Below are 14,258 nucleotides of genomic sequence, written 5' to 3'. Positions count from 1 at the left end.
AAAAGCAAAAGAGACTATACATATACATGAACCGATATGTTTTCTTTACCCTTGCTGGCACATATTGTTTGTCTTTTTATTTCCTGCTTTCTCACAATTGCATTGTTCAGTGACTATTGGTGTTTATATTCAATATCTGACACAAGCCTCTCCCTATCTTGGTCACCACCATAATAACACTAAACTTAGACCTGAAACTTAAGGAAAACAGCCTTCAGTTTCATTTTCCTCTAACTTGCAGTTGACAGGTTGATGTGTCATTGCAACAAGCTGTTTATCCACAGTACAGATCAGCTGTTAGACTTTTGTATCCTCACCGATCAGCACCACCGACACTGACAGGATGGCACTATCAGAGTGGACACGGATTTTCGAGACTGAAGCAAAAGGTCTCTTGCATGGAGACCACTGGGAACTGAAGTTTGATTCAACAATTGAAGCTGAGCATGTTGAGTTTGGATGGAAGAAGTACATCAGGAGCACAAGTGCAAGGTCAGTGTCCTGGGCAGCATGACATATACTATATGCAGTTTTATATATTGTAGGATAACTTATTAAAATTTGATAGTCTACAGACCTTATATTTAGGCTACTTCTCTTTTTTTTTAATCTAAATTTACAAAAACTTAATGAGAACCAAAACAATAAATGTGTTAATAAGTAATTATTAAGTGACAAAATTATGTTTATTAAATTAAAGTATTGTGTTTTTACAGCTGATAAAAGAAACCTTTGCTTCTAAGTAAGTTGATAATTCTGGTTACTTTGAAAGATGTTTTGCCAACAAGGAAGTGGCAGCCAGTTCTTCCTGCTCTTACCCCTGGTCTGTGTGCAGGGTTAGGTTTAACAACAGGAACCAGCCAGAAAAAGAATGACTGGCTTCACTCACAGATATACGTATAACACCATTTGTGCAACTTCTAATTTCAGAACATCGGACCTTCCCTTCGTATTGGACACTAAAACCCCACCCAAATTAATTCAGAGTCTCTCAAGGGGTGTGTTAATGTTTTAATAACTTGAGTCAGCTGTTGTGCATTATGGCTAATGAAAGCATTTTTTACAAGAGTGCTTTCCTGCAGCACAGATAATAGCTGATTATAAACCTGTCAAATACCACATATTTCTCTGGCATGTTTACAACACACATGTAATAAAAATCTAGTAAATAGTTGTGTTGTTATGGAGCAGGTGTAGTTCTTAATTCGTGTGGAGGATTAACAGCTCTACATTGTTAAGGTTTGAATAGGAAATATGAGAAATAGAGATAAAGGGTAGTGGTTGAGTGAAATAAAAAAGGCCAAACCTGTGTATTGATGTCTATTATCTTTTCAATTGTCATTTGACCTTTGAAGGTTTGAGTGCTCTGAGTGTCGAAGAGGCTGGCCTTCCAACCGAGTGATGGTGATTTTCCACATGCGCCTGGTGAACGGGAATGGAATCGTCAAGGTGAGACGCTACCGTCAGAACTGCAAGAACTGTGATGATGCCCCGATGGAGGATCCCATCATCGCCTCAGACAACATCACCATCCTCATGAAGAACCTGGTGAAGAAGATAAGAATAAATTGCTACCGTGAAAAACTGGGCCAAGGCCGTTTTAATCCTTACAAGATTGATGTCAAGAGTCCTCATGAGCCTGACCACTGTGAGGGATGTCAGAGGGGCGTCTGTACTAGAGATTGAACAAAGCGTGATGCGTTTTGCTTTTGTCCTGTTTTATGCTCATACTCAAGCTCGTATTCACAACAGTTTTACTAGCTGATGATCTGCTTCCATGTATCAATTTCTCCAATATAGCCTACACTTTAATTTAATTTAGACAATAATAAAAAAAAAAATGTAATGCTGGTGTCTGTGCTTTGTAACACTATAGCCTAATAAACACTGTTACATGCATATTACAGACAGAAAAAGAGATTGTTGTAGGTGCACTAGGGCTTTTTCAATGAATAAACTCTGTATAATATTACCACTTCTTTGGTATCAATTATTGGATTTTGAAAAATTGTTAAAACAGTAGGACATTACTGCCCCAACTGGGAGTTCTGGCAGAATACCAAGGTGATGATTCATCACCTTGGTATTCTGCCAGTACTACAAAGAATTGTGTTTCATCACTGATGAAACACAATTCTTTGTATTGGTGTTTAAGTCCTACTCCATGGATAATTTCATCAGTGAGTCATAGGCTTCATTTCCTTGTTTGACAATAATAACTTAGGTAAATGAAAGTCATCGAGGCCGTCACTCGATCTGGATTGTTCTGTAAAGATTATACTCTTTTCCCACTGAACACTTGAATACTTGCAGTATTCAGTTTGTTGTATTAAATTAAGCAATTGCAAAGAGGAAAATGTGAGTGAGGAAATGTGTCATATGACACTTCTTAAGTTTGCTGTAACATATAATGGCCATGTTGCTGTATTACTTAAACTGAGATGATATGTGATGAAATCTGATTTAACTAACATGTCCGAAATGAATGAATAAATAAAATAAATAAATAACTGAGAGACTCAGAGCTTTAGAATTTTTGATATTATGGAAAGGTTCCTTCTTCTGTGTGCATGCTGCTTGGTGTCAGCAAATCCATTCAATACAAATTTATAAATTATAAGTATGTCCCAGGAAGCTAAGAATTTCATTTACCACTGTTTCTTTAGTTCCCTACTGTGTCCTAAAAGACATACTATATAAATACAAGACCAGCCATAATACTTGACAGCAGTTTCAGTCATTTCAGCAGTGGTCTTACAAATGGTTATAATGTTCTTGTAGTAGGTTTACATGAATTATACATGAGTGCTAAAAAAAAAAAAAAAAAAACAATTGTGCAGGAAGCTTGGGAATTAAAGGTTCAAGAGTTGTGCAAGTTGTTTACTTTTGATGAACAAGAACACAACATGAAAAACAGTTGGCTGACAGGAGGTTGGGGCTGACACCAGAGGACACCTGTTTCTCATTGAGCATACACCGTTTATTTGCATTTCACCAGCAGGTGCGACACTGACGCCGTTGTGGTTTGTCGTCACCATCCATCAAGTCACGCTCTGACTTCCCAAACATGAACTGTGGTGTTGTCTTGTCTTGTATAAAACCACCTACATGGAAAGTAGCTTGAGAAGTTTTCCATTTCCCACATCATTTGCCAGTGGGACAATGTATATCTTTGGCCACGAAGGATGAATTTAGTCTTGCAAGAGTTGGTCTCCCAGGTAAGCAGCAGGTGTGCATTTTCTGTCAGGCAATGGTTATTTATAGATCACCTCAGAAGACTTTTGAGTCTTCTGGTTCTTCTGTTCACAACTAAAAGCATCAAGCAATGTGATGATTATCCTTTGCTTCACAGGTGTGTCATACTGAAGAAGACTAAAGACTCAACTTTGGACATCATGGCATCCAAAGATTCTGCACTGAAGGTAAAGTATGCTCTTTGATATTGCATATTCTTAAGATTATGAAGTGTCATTTCTGAGACTGACAGCATCAGTTATAATAAATATCCTTTAATTTTCTCCCATATAATATAAAATATCCTACACTAACATCTTTAAATATGTGTTTATTCTAGTGGTTCCTTCCATTGTCTACTCTGGTTGTGTTTATTGTTCTGATGCCAGGTAAGGTAACAGTTTAAAAAGAGTATTTGAGGTCACCAACAAGGTAGCGTATGCCCTTATACGTCTACGCTACTGGATAGTTGAGTTTTCCTTGGGATTGATAAAGTATTTCTAAGTCTAAGTTAACAGTGGATGTATTAACTTTGAATCCATCAGTTCTGTGTAGAGCCAACCTGGTGACCTGCTCTCAGCCAAACCAGCCTGCCCTGCTGGAGGCTCTGAATCCAATCTTTAACCTGAGCGCTGTCAGACCTGTCATGAACATAACAACCACCACAGATGTCCGTGTGGCCTTCACCTTGTATGGAATATTAGGAGTGGTATGTTTCTCTCTCAGTAGATTATCACAATGGGTGTTGTATATTAAATGGAATATTGAGTTGTGTATCAATTGTACCATTTTTTTTAATGTTATGGCACCATCTCTTTTAGCAAAACTGTGTGGTACAGTTGTAGAAGTACTGTCTTTAGCAAAATTTGTTCTAATTTGTTCTAAAGAGCAAATTCCTAACCTAAGCAGACAGTGTTTCCATGTCTTTAAGTAACTCCCTTTGTCTTTCAGGATGAAAAGGCTCAACTCTTGAAGACTTACTTGTGGCTACATTATGTAAGTATTACAATGATCCGCTTTACAAACTCAGTCAACAGGTAAACTATGTTAGATTACAAATTACCTAAGTATACCTGCTCTTTGCACTAATATTGGTTTTGTTGTTTTAGTGGTGGGATAATGAGTTCGTGAATTGGGATCCAACCCAGTGTGGCACCGACAAGCTTTCTCTCCCCAGAATTAAATTTTGGTTGCCAGACATTGTTATCAATGAATTGTGAGTTGTTTCACACCAGAGCAATTATTGGCTACACAAACAATACTTTGTTTTAAGAGAAGGTGAAAAAAAAGTCTGCAACACCAAAAAGAGCTCCAATGCAAAAATAGATTTATTTTACATTGCATTGGAGATCTTTTTGGGATATTCTATATTTTTCTTGATTGTCAAACAAGAATTCTGTGAAAACACAAAAACTTTTACTTTGTCTCTCAGATCCTATGCTGCTCACCAAGATGTTAATCTTGAAAAGCAAATTTGTATTGTCATTGTTTTAAAAGTTACAGCAGTTTCCCAAAACAGCTGGACACAGGTTTTTTCTCTTTAATATAGCTCAAACTGCATTCAATAATTTTAGGTGTAGAATAATACATTTTAAGTGCACTGGTGAGTACTTAGGATTTGGAGGGTGAGGTGAGGATTTAGACAATTGGAAAACACACATTACCAACCTATCCTGATTAAAGAGCACGAAAGTAATATGAGTGTGTTTTATATGTCCTATATAGAAAACTATTTATTTGTTTAATTGTTTGTTTATCCCTTAATCCAAACTCTGATATGCAAACAGTGTCTCTTGGTCTTTTCTTCCAGCATGGATGAAAACTCAGCCCCGCCTGTTCCGTATTTGGATTTATATAGCAATGGTACAATGCATGATGCTCACCCGGCCAAAGTTGTCAGCTCATGTAACCTGGATATCTACACCTTCCCCTTCGACATACAGAACTGCAGCTTGACTTTCAACTCATACCTCCACGGTGGTAAGACTGTAATTTTTCAATTTATGGTCATGCATGGACAATTATCCATTTGCACCCTGTCAAAGCAAAGTCTACAATTCCTCTGATGACAAAAGCCATGCTGACAAAGTGGGGTCATGGCTTAATGTCTTGGTGGGCACTTTGGGGGTGTAGCAGACAGAACTAGACAGTTTCCCCAAACAGTGCCACTACAAAGCAAATGTGAGGGAGAAGCTCCAATTGGTGCAATTTGGTCCAGCAAGGCTTTTGGAGGGAGGAGAACATTGCGAGATTGCCAGGACAGGATCTGGAGAGGTCAATCATTAAGTTTCTCATCAGCCAACCTGCATTTCTGGGCCATGGAGATCAATAAGTCAGCAGCCTCAGAACTGGGGAAAGCTCTAGTTTCTCTAGAGATTATCTATCTTGCCATCCCTCAGGACTGGCAGCTTCAAATAAACCTTAGATGGTGGCTGAAGTTCCGGGGGGCATCGAAACTACTTTGTGGGTCTTACGATCCAAAAGGGGAATCCATTAATGAATGCACCACAAAACAAAGGGCTGATCACCCCTGACTCTGTCTCTAGGTGTATGTTTAAATATATAGGCTAAATGAAATTGATGTAAACTAGATGTAGGTGAGATGACCTGTCCCGTCAGTGTTATTCAAAATTGATCAAAAAATTACAATGATGAGCCTTGAATTTCACAGATAAGATATTTGTCTGTTCTTTTCTCCTCAGTGAAAGACATAAGGATGGTCCAGAACAAATCATCAGAAGACATCACAGAGCACTCAAAGAAGGTTATGACAACAATGGGGGAGTGGGAGCTGCTGACTATCACCTCCCACCAGTACACATTGAGTGCTGAAAATGGTGTTCATATTGATGAGCTTTCATTTCATGTACGTTGATTGCGCAGTCTGTCATTTATCTGGTTCAAAGTAAGCAAACTTGTGTTATTTTCACAGCATAGATGTTTTAAATTGTCACAAATATTTGGCTAGACAAGTTGCATAAAGAAAAATGTGGGACCTGTGAACTAGGTAGGACCACTTCCGGGTTATCTGAAGGAAACCTCCCAGGGGGTTCTGGCTAGATGGAGTACATGAGCTACAGGAAGTGACGTAGAACCTCAACAAAAATCGTCGAGAACTCCCGACTGGTTAGGTTTAGTAAAACTGACATGTACAGGTGTAAAATAGGGGGCAAAAAGTAAGTGAAGCCATTGGTTGGCTTTAGGCACAGATAAGTAAAGATTGCATGTTGTCTATGACGTCACTTCCTGCAGCTCATGTACTCAATCCAGCAACAACCCTCCCAGGGAAGTTGTCCACATTTTGTTTGCGGGTATTTGCAGAGGTTTTGAGAAAATCAAGTTCAAGTACTGCTGGTGCTGAGGCTGCTGGCTGGACCTCTGCTCTAGGCCACATCCTATAAGACCGGCTTTTATACAGAAAATTTTACCAATTTAAGTCAATTTAAAAAGAAGTCAGTTAAAAAAGTGAACAGGAAGTGTGGAGTGAAGATAAAGTGTTTGGTGTTTTTATTTCATTCCATCGGTCCATCTTCCCTCTGCAGTTTAGAGTGAGACGTCGGCCCACCATGTATGTGGTGAACCTACTGATCCCCAGCTGTTTCCTCATCACAGTGGACATGTTCAGCTTCATGCTGCCTCCTCAGAGTGTGGACCGATCTTCCTTCAAGATGACCCTCATCCTGGGCTATACCGTGTTCCTCCTCATCATGAATGACCTGCTGCCCATCACTGGAAACACAATACCCCTCATAAGTCAGTGTTGTTCAGGTTAAGCTAATACTCCCTGTGCTGTTTTATTGAAACATGCAACAGCCCAAGTATTTGTAACCTACCTGTAAGACTGGGTACCTTTCAATCCACTGATCCTTCTCCCTTGGCGCTGTCATGCAGAAATTAGCTTATAACTGATTGAAAGAACTAAGCTGAAAGCAAAATTGATTTTCTGTAGAATATTTGCATAAATCTGCACCACGTCATTTGTGGCAGTTAGTCAGGTAAGTGTTACAACTTGATTTCCATGCCCACATCCATCCAAACAGAGGTTGTGGGTAGAGTGTGTTTAGACTAGAGTAATGTGTAATTTACATGTGCTTTTCCAGAAGGTGTATAACACATTTTTGACAAGCAGCTGCTGAATATACAGTAAATGATAAGTAACATTTTTATAGTGTAAACTTTCAGTGGTTTAGGCCTCATTTTACTCTCCCTCTCCCTCTCTCTCTCTCTCTCTCCTGCTGTCAGATGTGTTCTTCTCTATCTGCCTGGCTCTGATGGTGGCCAGTCTACTGGAGACTATCCTCATCACCTATTTGCTGTGTGGCTCTGGTGACTTCTCTCCCGTTTCACGCTGGATTCAAGTGCTTGTTCTGCAAATTCTGGGTCGTCTTGTCTGCCTGCCTCAGAAGACTAAAGGCACAGGTAACAGGGTTACAGTATAGGCTTCACAAATGCAGAAATGTGAGGTTAAAGAAAATATGAACTCGACTTTTTGCATTAAAATTTCCATTGAAAAAAAAAGCAACAACAACAATATAATCAATATTATTAACACCGAACAGACAAGAAGCAAAGTGCTGTGGTGGCAAAGGGTAAGCCTGATGAGGAGTCTCCAAAGGAGGTGCAGGACAAGGCCCTGCAGGAGCTGAAGAATCTGGGCAAGGACCTCCAGGCCCTCCGCGTCCACGTGGAGAAGCAGGATGGTGAAGGCCAAAGCTCGGAGGAGTGGATCCAGGTGGGTTTGATCATAGACCGCCTGCTGTTCGGCCTCTACGTCCTCTTCATATCAGTCAGCTTCATTACCATCATCATTATCTGGGCGAACTCATACAATCAGTAGACCACTGATTGTATGAGTACTGAAGTAGCCTACTCCATTCATGTGGCTAGTCACCAAAATGTTTCAATCCATTTACATTGAGATTTTGTAATGTTTTAGATTACTTGATTATATATATATGCATTACATACTCTACATTACATTATACAGTTAATGTATTAATGTTATAATAACAAATGGTCATATCATTACTCTTGGTCATTAAATTAGCTCCACTACATTAACAAGATGTAGTTTTAGCTCTTTGTGTTCTACTGTACAATTTCAAAATGGAGGAAACCATTGTGTGCAAAATAAAATTACTTGAAAAAATTTCTTTCAGTTTTTGATGTCCCAAATTATTTATATTTTATTCTACTATATTTTATATGACAGTGTTGGTCAGTGTTGCAAGCTAACATGATTAGAAAATATATTGACACCCTCAAAATAAAATCTAGCCTTAAAAAATTCATAAACAGCAGTTTTTCATTTGATAACATAGAATATGATAATAACTAAACAGAATTCAGAACAAAAGGAAATAAGGAACTGAGCGGACTACATGCCCAAAAGTATGTGGACAGCTGGCTGGAGAGATGACTAAGGCCAGGCACTGATGTTGAGATATTATGACCTTGCTCGTGCTCTGTGGATGTAGTGAGCCCTGTGCTGCCAAGCTGGAAGTGCATTGTGGTCTAAAATATCACTGTATTGCAATTGCATTTAGACTTTCTTAAGTGGAACTAAAGGACTTCTAACTCCTCGACATAATTACTGTTATTAATTATTGTATAGTATTCGGTTACCAAATTCCATTAACAATGTTTACACAATTGTAATAACATAAATAAGTGCTAATCTTACACTTATCTGTATTTTATTTAGAACCAACAGTTGGTATAACTGTACAGAAAACACTGTATTTTATTATCAAGTGTGCAGAATTAGCTATTAGGTAAGTGAGATGGAAGAGAGCATCTCATTCTGCCATTTCATTGGATCACATTTCAGGATTGTGTTTTTATAAAGGATAAACACAGAGATCACAATTTTTACTTTTACATTAACAAAAATCAATCACTGAATTTCTTTCAATGTTGAAAACCTTAAACACTCACACTTTCTTGTTTAGGTTTAGGTGTCGTGAAATTTAGATCCTTGGGCATTAAAAAGATCTGAATGGACACAGAACTACATGTAGATGTAGGGCATCAAAAAACAAACATATATCTTATATATATTTTATTGATGCCACTTAAACCTGTGAATACAGCTTTACAGGGCAGCTCTCACCAACGGCACAGCACTCACACTAACAACCACTTTTGACCCAATGTTAATGTTTTCAGCGCTGCCGGCTGAAAGTCAAGCCTACTAAGCTTCTATTCATCCTCATCTCTGTGCTGTTGTGTGGTAAGTAAAGTTCCTATTATAAAGTCACACATATTCTTACACAAATCCTGCTTATTAGTGATGTTCTTCTGATAATGACAGTTACTGTACAGTATCATTAAAGTCACTTACATTGTCCAGTATCCAAATGTGAAAGTTAAGTTTACCATCCTTATGGTTAAGAAAACCGAGTCCACTATGCAATTTAGTAAAAAAACAAACAAAAAAAACATATTGATTAAATCTATTAAATTAAATGAAAATACACCTGCATTGTTAACAGGGGGAGGCTGCAGTCACAGTGACACTAGCTTCAAGTGAGGAGGATTCGTTCTGCAGAGCTTGTCATACATGGCAACTGTTTCAGGGCTGTACCTCTAACTATTTCATATGACTCATCTTTAAGTCTGGAGACTTGCGAAGTTCATCTGTGGTGTTGCAATTACATGTGTTAAAACTTTTTAAACAAATTGGCCAAATGCAATTTTCTTAACCCCAACCATTTCACCTTTTCCCATCTAGATGCTTTTTAAAGACTGCAGCCCATGTGTGATCTCCTTATAACAATGATGATGACTCATATCTTATTTCTTCTGTAGCTGGGTGCAGTTCCACCATGCAGAATTGCTCTCAACCCAACACAATTTCCCTGCTGGAGGCTCTCCAACCGGTCTTTAAACTGAACTCCATTCGACCTGTTGTGAATAGATCAACCATCACCAATGTCGGCATTTCCTTCATCATGTATGGCATTTTGGGGGTGGTAAGGGAAAATAAAAACAATTCAGAATTTGTTAAACTGCTTTGAAGTGTAAAGTCAACTTTATACTTTTTGTTATATAACACAATTTCATACTTCTTAGCTGAACAGCACTGGGTCTAAATTCCTCACATGTATGTTTGCTCTTTTTCAGGATGAAAAGGCCCAAATCTTGAAAACGTTTATCTGGCAATCTTTGGTAAGTACTTTGCAGCCAGTTTACACAATTTACAACCAATGATAAAAACAGCAAGTGGTTACATTCTGCAGTGTATGAGCAAAAGCGCACTGTGAGATACTTTAAGTTATACAGTAAATGGCAAAAAAAAATGTTGTCAGTCATAATTGAGATTAACACTGCTTTCAGTTGTGTCATATGTGTGTGCTTATTGCATCCGTAAAATCAATCTTGCAGAGATGGAGAAATGAATTTGTGAGCTGGGACCCTGAAGAGTGTGGTGCTGTACAGATTTCACTTCCAAGAAAACTGCTCTGGGTCCCAGATGTGGTCATCAATGAGTTGTAAGTACCATCTACTATGTTTAGCCTTAATTGTGAGGTAACTTTATAATCATCACTTGATCTCAATTGATTTCCACCAAGCAGCAACGCCCAACGACCGACAGAATTGTGGTTCCTTGAATGGCCACATCAGGCTGTCTCCAAATGCTGGTCATACCTCACTGACTCTTGTGTAAAATGGCCAATGTTATACCAGAAATAAACATATGTACAGCCTCTATAGCAAAGGCCTCGCAGTGGGCCTTTTCTTGTGTGCCAACGAGTCAGTGAACATAACTTATGACACGCCATCTGGAGGATTTTTCATGCAAATATCAGACAAATGTGGTTTGCATATGGTGCAGTAAACTATATGGTGCAGTTATCCGAACATGAGGTCTGTGCTCCTCTATTGAGGTCAGTGGAATTCTAGTATCATTTTATTCAGATGTTAGTTTTAATAACCAGGTAGTGGTTTCTTTGTAAAATACTGTATATTTATAAGCATCTCACCAAAGGTCTTATCTCTATGTTAAAGGGACAACAAGGAGTTTCTATTTGGTTATAAAAAAGTCTCACGTTAATGTGGATGAATCTCCGCTACCCACACTTGTTAATGGGCCCATTTTCGATAAATATATCGTTCTGTCTCTATCGTTATTTTGTTATTATTAGTGGTGGCAGAAATGCTGGTCCATAGTTTCTTTACTTTCGGTTTTCGTGGCAAGTCATGAGAATAACGCAGCCGAATCGCCGTTTATGGTCGGAACTACGACGGTATGTGATCGTCTTCGAACCTCTGACTTTAATTCTTGATGAATGAAAACATGAGTCTGTTTTGCGCCGGTCAAAGAATTTCATGGTGCGGCGGCTCATAAATGTGGTGTGAAAATGCTTCGCTTTTCCAAAACTCCTCGTTGTCCCTTTAAGGGTTAGTGTTATTGACCTAAAGGTTATTAGCTATTGTATCAATCACATTTATTGGTTCTGTGTCTTTTGTCATTCTGTAGTATGGAGAAGAACTCAGCTCCACATACTCCATATGTCTATCTGGATTATGATGGCACAGTTTATGATGGACAGCCAATCAAAGTGATCAGCTCATGCAGGCTTGACATCTACACCTTTCCATTTGATATCCAGAACTGCACCTTCAGCTTCAATTCCTACTTATACCGCCGTAAGAAGAAACCAACCCATTTTTTGTTGTTGTTTGTTTGTTTTACTTTTTTATTAATGCATTTGTAAAGTACACATTATATTTTCCTTTCAGTTTCTTCCATGGAGATTGGCCCCTTAGATACTGCAGAGGACATATTGAAAAACTCTAAATCAGTAATGTCCACTATGGGAGAGTGGGAACTAATTGGACTCGAACTGCAGAAATTTGTTTTTCCCGCTGGATTTAACCAACAGTATGAGGAACTTCGCTTTTATGTAAGGAAATATTATATACTACACTATTCTGTAATTACATCTTATGCCATATATGCCTTTTTACTTAATCCATGCCTTCAAATACTTTACTGTTGTTTACAAGGAGCTAAAAAGCACATATTATCAACATGAATTCACCATGACCATTATTAGCGTTAGCCATAATATACCCAGTATTGCAGATATTGTGAGAGAAGTGTTGTTTACCTGCTGCTGTGTACCTGTCGACTGTGCTGAAGGTGTCAGTAAGGCGTCGGCCCACCCTGTATGTGGTGAACCTGTTGATCCCCAGCTGCTTCCTCATCGCAGTGGACCTCTTCAGCTTCCTGCTGCCTCCCAAGCAGGTCGACCGCTCCCTGTTCAAGATGACCCTCATCCTGGGCTACACCGTCTTCCTGCTCATCATGAACGACCTGCTGCCCATCACTGGAAACACAATACCGCTCATAAGTCAGTTGACAATACCTTCATTAATATGTATTTCCTCAAGGACCATTAAGCTATTTCAGCTAGATTATGTATGTTTCCCTTCTGACAAACATCATCAGTATAGCTAAGCAGCACCTCTCCCCTCAGGATACAAAAAGGAGACAAAAGGAGGATAAATATTGGACATTCATTCATCAGAAAGGCAGAAACACAACTCTAAAAGACTGTTGATCTTACTCTGTATCTGCCTGATTTATAAAAGAGAATTATTTGGTTTGTTCACAATATTGACCTAAAAAGTGATAATACTGAATGTCATACTGTATGTTTTTGTTTCCATTGACCAAAATGCCCAGGAAATGGCTTAATACTTGTTAATTATATTTCAGCACTTATTATTATTGTCCCAGATGTTTTCCTGTCTATGTGCCTGGCTCTGATGGTGGGTAGTCTTCTGGAAACCATCCTCATTACCAACCTGCTGTGTGGCTCCGCTAACTACTCTCCAGTTCCTCACTGGATCAGAGTGTTTGTTCTTCATCTTCTGGGCCAACTGGTGCGGCTTCCTCCAAAGCCCAGACATGTACAGGACGACACAGTCATCCAAAATCCTGCAGTAGAAGGTAATATGTCAGAAATGGGATGCAATTTTACACTGTGAGTGCATATAAACAGTTAACGCTGCTACATCACCTCTGTGTCTCCTCAGTAATGGAAATGAAAGCCAACTCTGTGGTGGAAGAGGTCACAGATGCTCCAGAGCAGAAAAGACCTCTGAATGAGGACAAGGCCCTGGAAGAGCTGAGGAGTCTGGGCAAGGAGCTGCAGGCTCTGAGCCTTCATTTACATCAGCAGCAGAGTGGAAACCAGAGCTCAGAGGAGTGGATCCAAGTGGGTTTGATCATAGACCGCCTGCTGTTCATCCTCTACATCCTCTTCATATCAGTCAGCTTCATTACCATGATAATTATCTGGGTGAATTCGCAAAACACAGCTTGATTATGCTCTTTATTCTGTTTGTTTGTTTTTCATCTTTTGTATGCTTTTATGAATTCTTATTTGTTAATATGCATGTTCTTTGTTAAATATTTCTTTGCACAGAGGAAAACTTGAAGGTTGGTTAAAAATTCCTATTTGAAAATATTATAGCACACCTCACAAATGAACAATCCTCGTTTTATATATTTAATTTTAATGGTTTAATATTTGATTAATTTCACCTTTTTCACAGTTAGTTTGACAAGCAGCCTAGCACTGGCACCAAGATCTGACAGAGCTTGAAGTTCCTGCTTATTTCCTCTTACCCTCACTGTTACTCAACAGCTACTGCGTAAACACCTGAGGTTACAACTACTACTAAAAGTTCTTCTGTTTCTTTGCTTGCATAAGCAAATTAAGGCCAGGGTCTTGTTTCCCACAACTCTGTTAACGTAAAGAAAAATCATTAAATCCATTTTTGATTTGTATGACTAATAAGCCAGCATTTTCCGCCTGTTTCAATTAAAACCTATTATGTTGATATTGTCTAATTTTCTCTCTCTATAAATAGGTTCTATGTTCCGTTTCTATTATTTATAATGCTGACATGTATGTTGTTTACAGTGTTGCAAACCTATAATTCCTCCTTTGCATTTATTATTAATTAATATGTTATATAGTTGAAGTGTGAGTAATAAAATAAGCTAT

At 38.6% G+C, this 14,258-nt stretch overlaps 2 protein-coding genes and 1 long non-coding RNA gene across 3 annotated transcripts in view; 2 read left to right on the top strand and 1 right to left on the bottom strand.

The window, feature by feature from the left end:
• The first annotated feature begins 230 nt into the window (after positions 1-230).
• LOC146988850 (receptor-transporting protein 3-like) lies at positions 231-2,043 on the top strand. The gene is made up of 2 exons (XM_085774570.1): positions 231-492; positions 1,356-2,043. Exons 1-2 carry the CDS (start codon positions 344-346, stop codon positions 1,684-1,686), a joined length of 480 nt encoding a protein of 159 aa, XP_085630696.1. The 5' UTR covers positions 231-343; the 3' UTR covers positions 1,687-2,043.
• Positions 2,044-3,756: 1,713 nt separating this feature from the next.
• Positions 3,757-14,258, top strand: LOC146988849 (5-hydroxytryptamine receptor 3C-like). Its single transcript, XM_085774571.1, has 17 exons — positions 3,757-3,943; positions 4,186-4,230; positions 4,344-4,450; positions 5,045-5,214; positions 5,937-6,100; positions 6,777-6,987; positions 7,477-7,653; positions 7,794-7,966; positions 9,403-9,466; positions 10,045-10,208; positions 10,360-10,404; positions 10,621-10,727; positions 11,717-11,886; positions 11,980-12,143; positions 12,383-12,593; positions 12,983-13,195; positions 13,282-14,258. The coding sequence occupies exons 1-17, from the start codon at positions 3,881-3,883 to the stop codon at positions 13,569-13,571; spliced, it is 2,538 nt and encodes an 845-aa protein (XP_085630697.1). The 5' UTR covers positions 3,757-3,880; the 3' UTR covers positions 13,572-14,258.
• Positions 12,352-14,258, bottom strand: part of LOC146988843 (uncharacterized) — a 46,827-nt gene continuing 44,920 nt past the window's right edge. The window contains exons 3-4 of the long non-coding RNA XR_015035725.1: positions 13,051-13,183; positions 12,352-12,569 (exon numbers count right to left, since the gene is read on the bottom strand). This is a non-coding gene — a long non-coding RNA (uncharacterized LOC146988843). The remainder of the gene's footprint in view (positions 12,570-13,050; positions 13,184-14,258) is intronic.

This window comes from Trachurus japonicus, chromosome 4 (assembly GCF_045865225.1).
Source record: "Trachurus japonicus isolate A0001 chromosome 4, Traja_1.0".
Taxonomy (NCBI): Eukaryota; Metazoa; Chordata; class Actinopteri; order Carangiformes; family Carangidae; genus Trachurus; species Trachurus japonicus.
Note: the sequence above shows the minus strand (reverse complement) of the source record. Positions and strands in the feature narration are given on the sequence as shown.

Bases quoted from the DNA above. Each gene is read 5' to 3' on its own strand.
- LOC146988850 (XM_085774570.1), top strand. From the start codon at position 344: ATGGCACTATCAGAGTGGACACGGATTTTCGAGACTGAAGCAAAAGGT. The intron at 493-1,355 runs GTCAGTGTCCTG...TGACCTTTGAAG, and splicing joins ATCAGGAGCACAAGTGCAAG to GTTTGAGTGCTCTGAGTGTC.
- LOC146988849 (XM_085774571.1), top strand. From the start codon at position 3,881: ATGAACATAACAACCACCACAGATGTCCGTGTGGCCTTCACCTTGTAT. The intron at 4,231-4,343 runs GTAAGTATTACA...TTGTTGTTTTAG, and splicing joins CTTACTTGTGGCTACATTAT to TGGTGGGATAATGAGTTCGT. The intron at 10,728-11,716 runs GTAAGTACCATC...GTCATTCTGTAG, and splicing joins GATGTGGTCATCAATGAGTT to TATGGAGAAGAACTCAGCTC.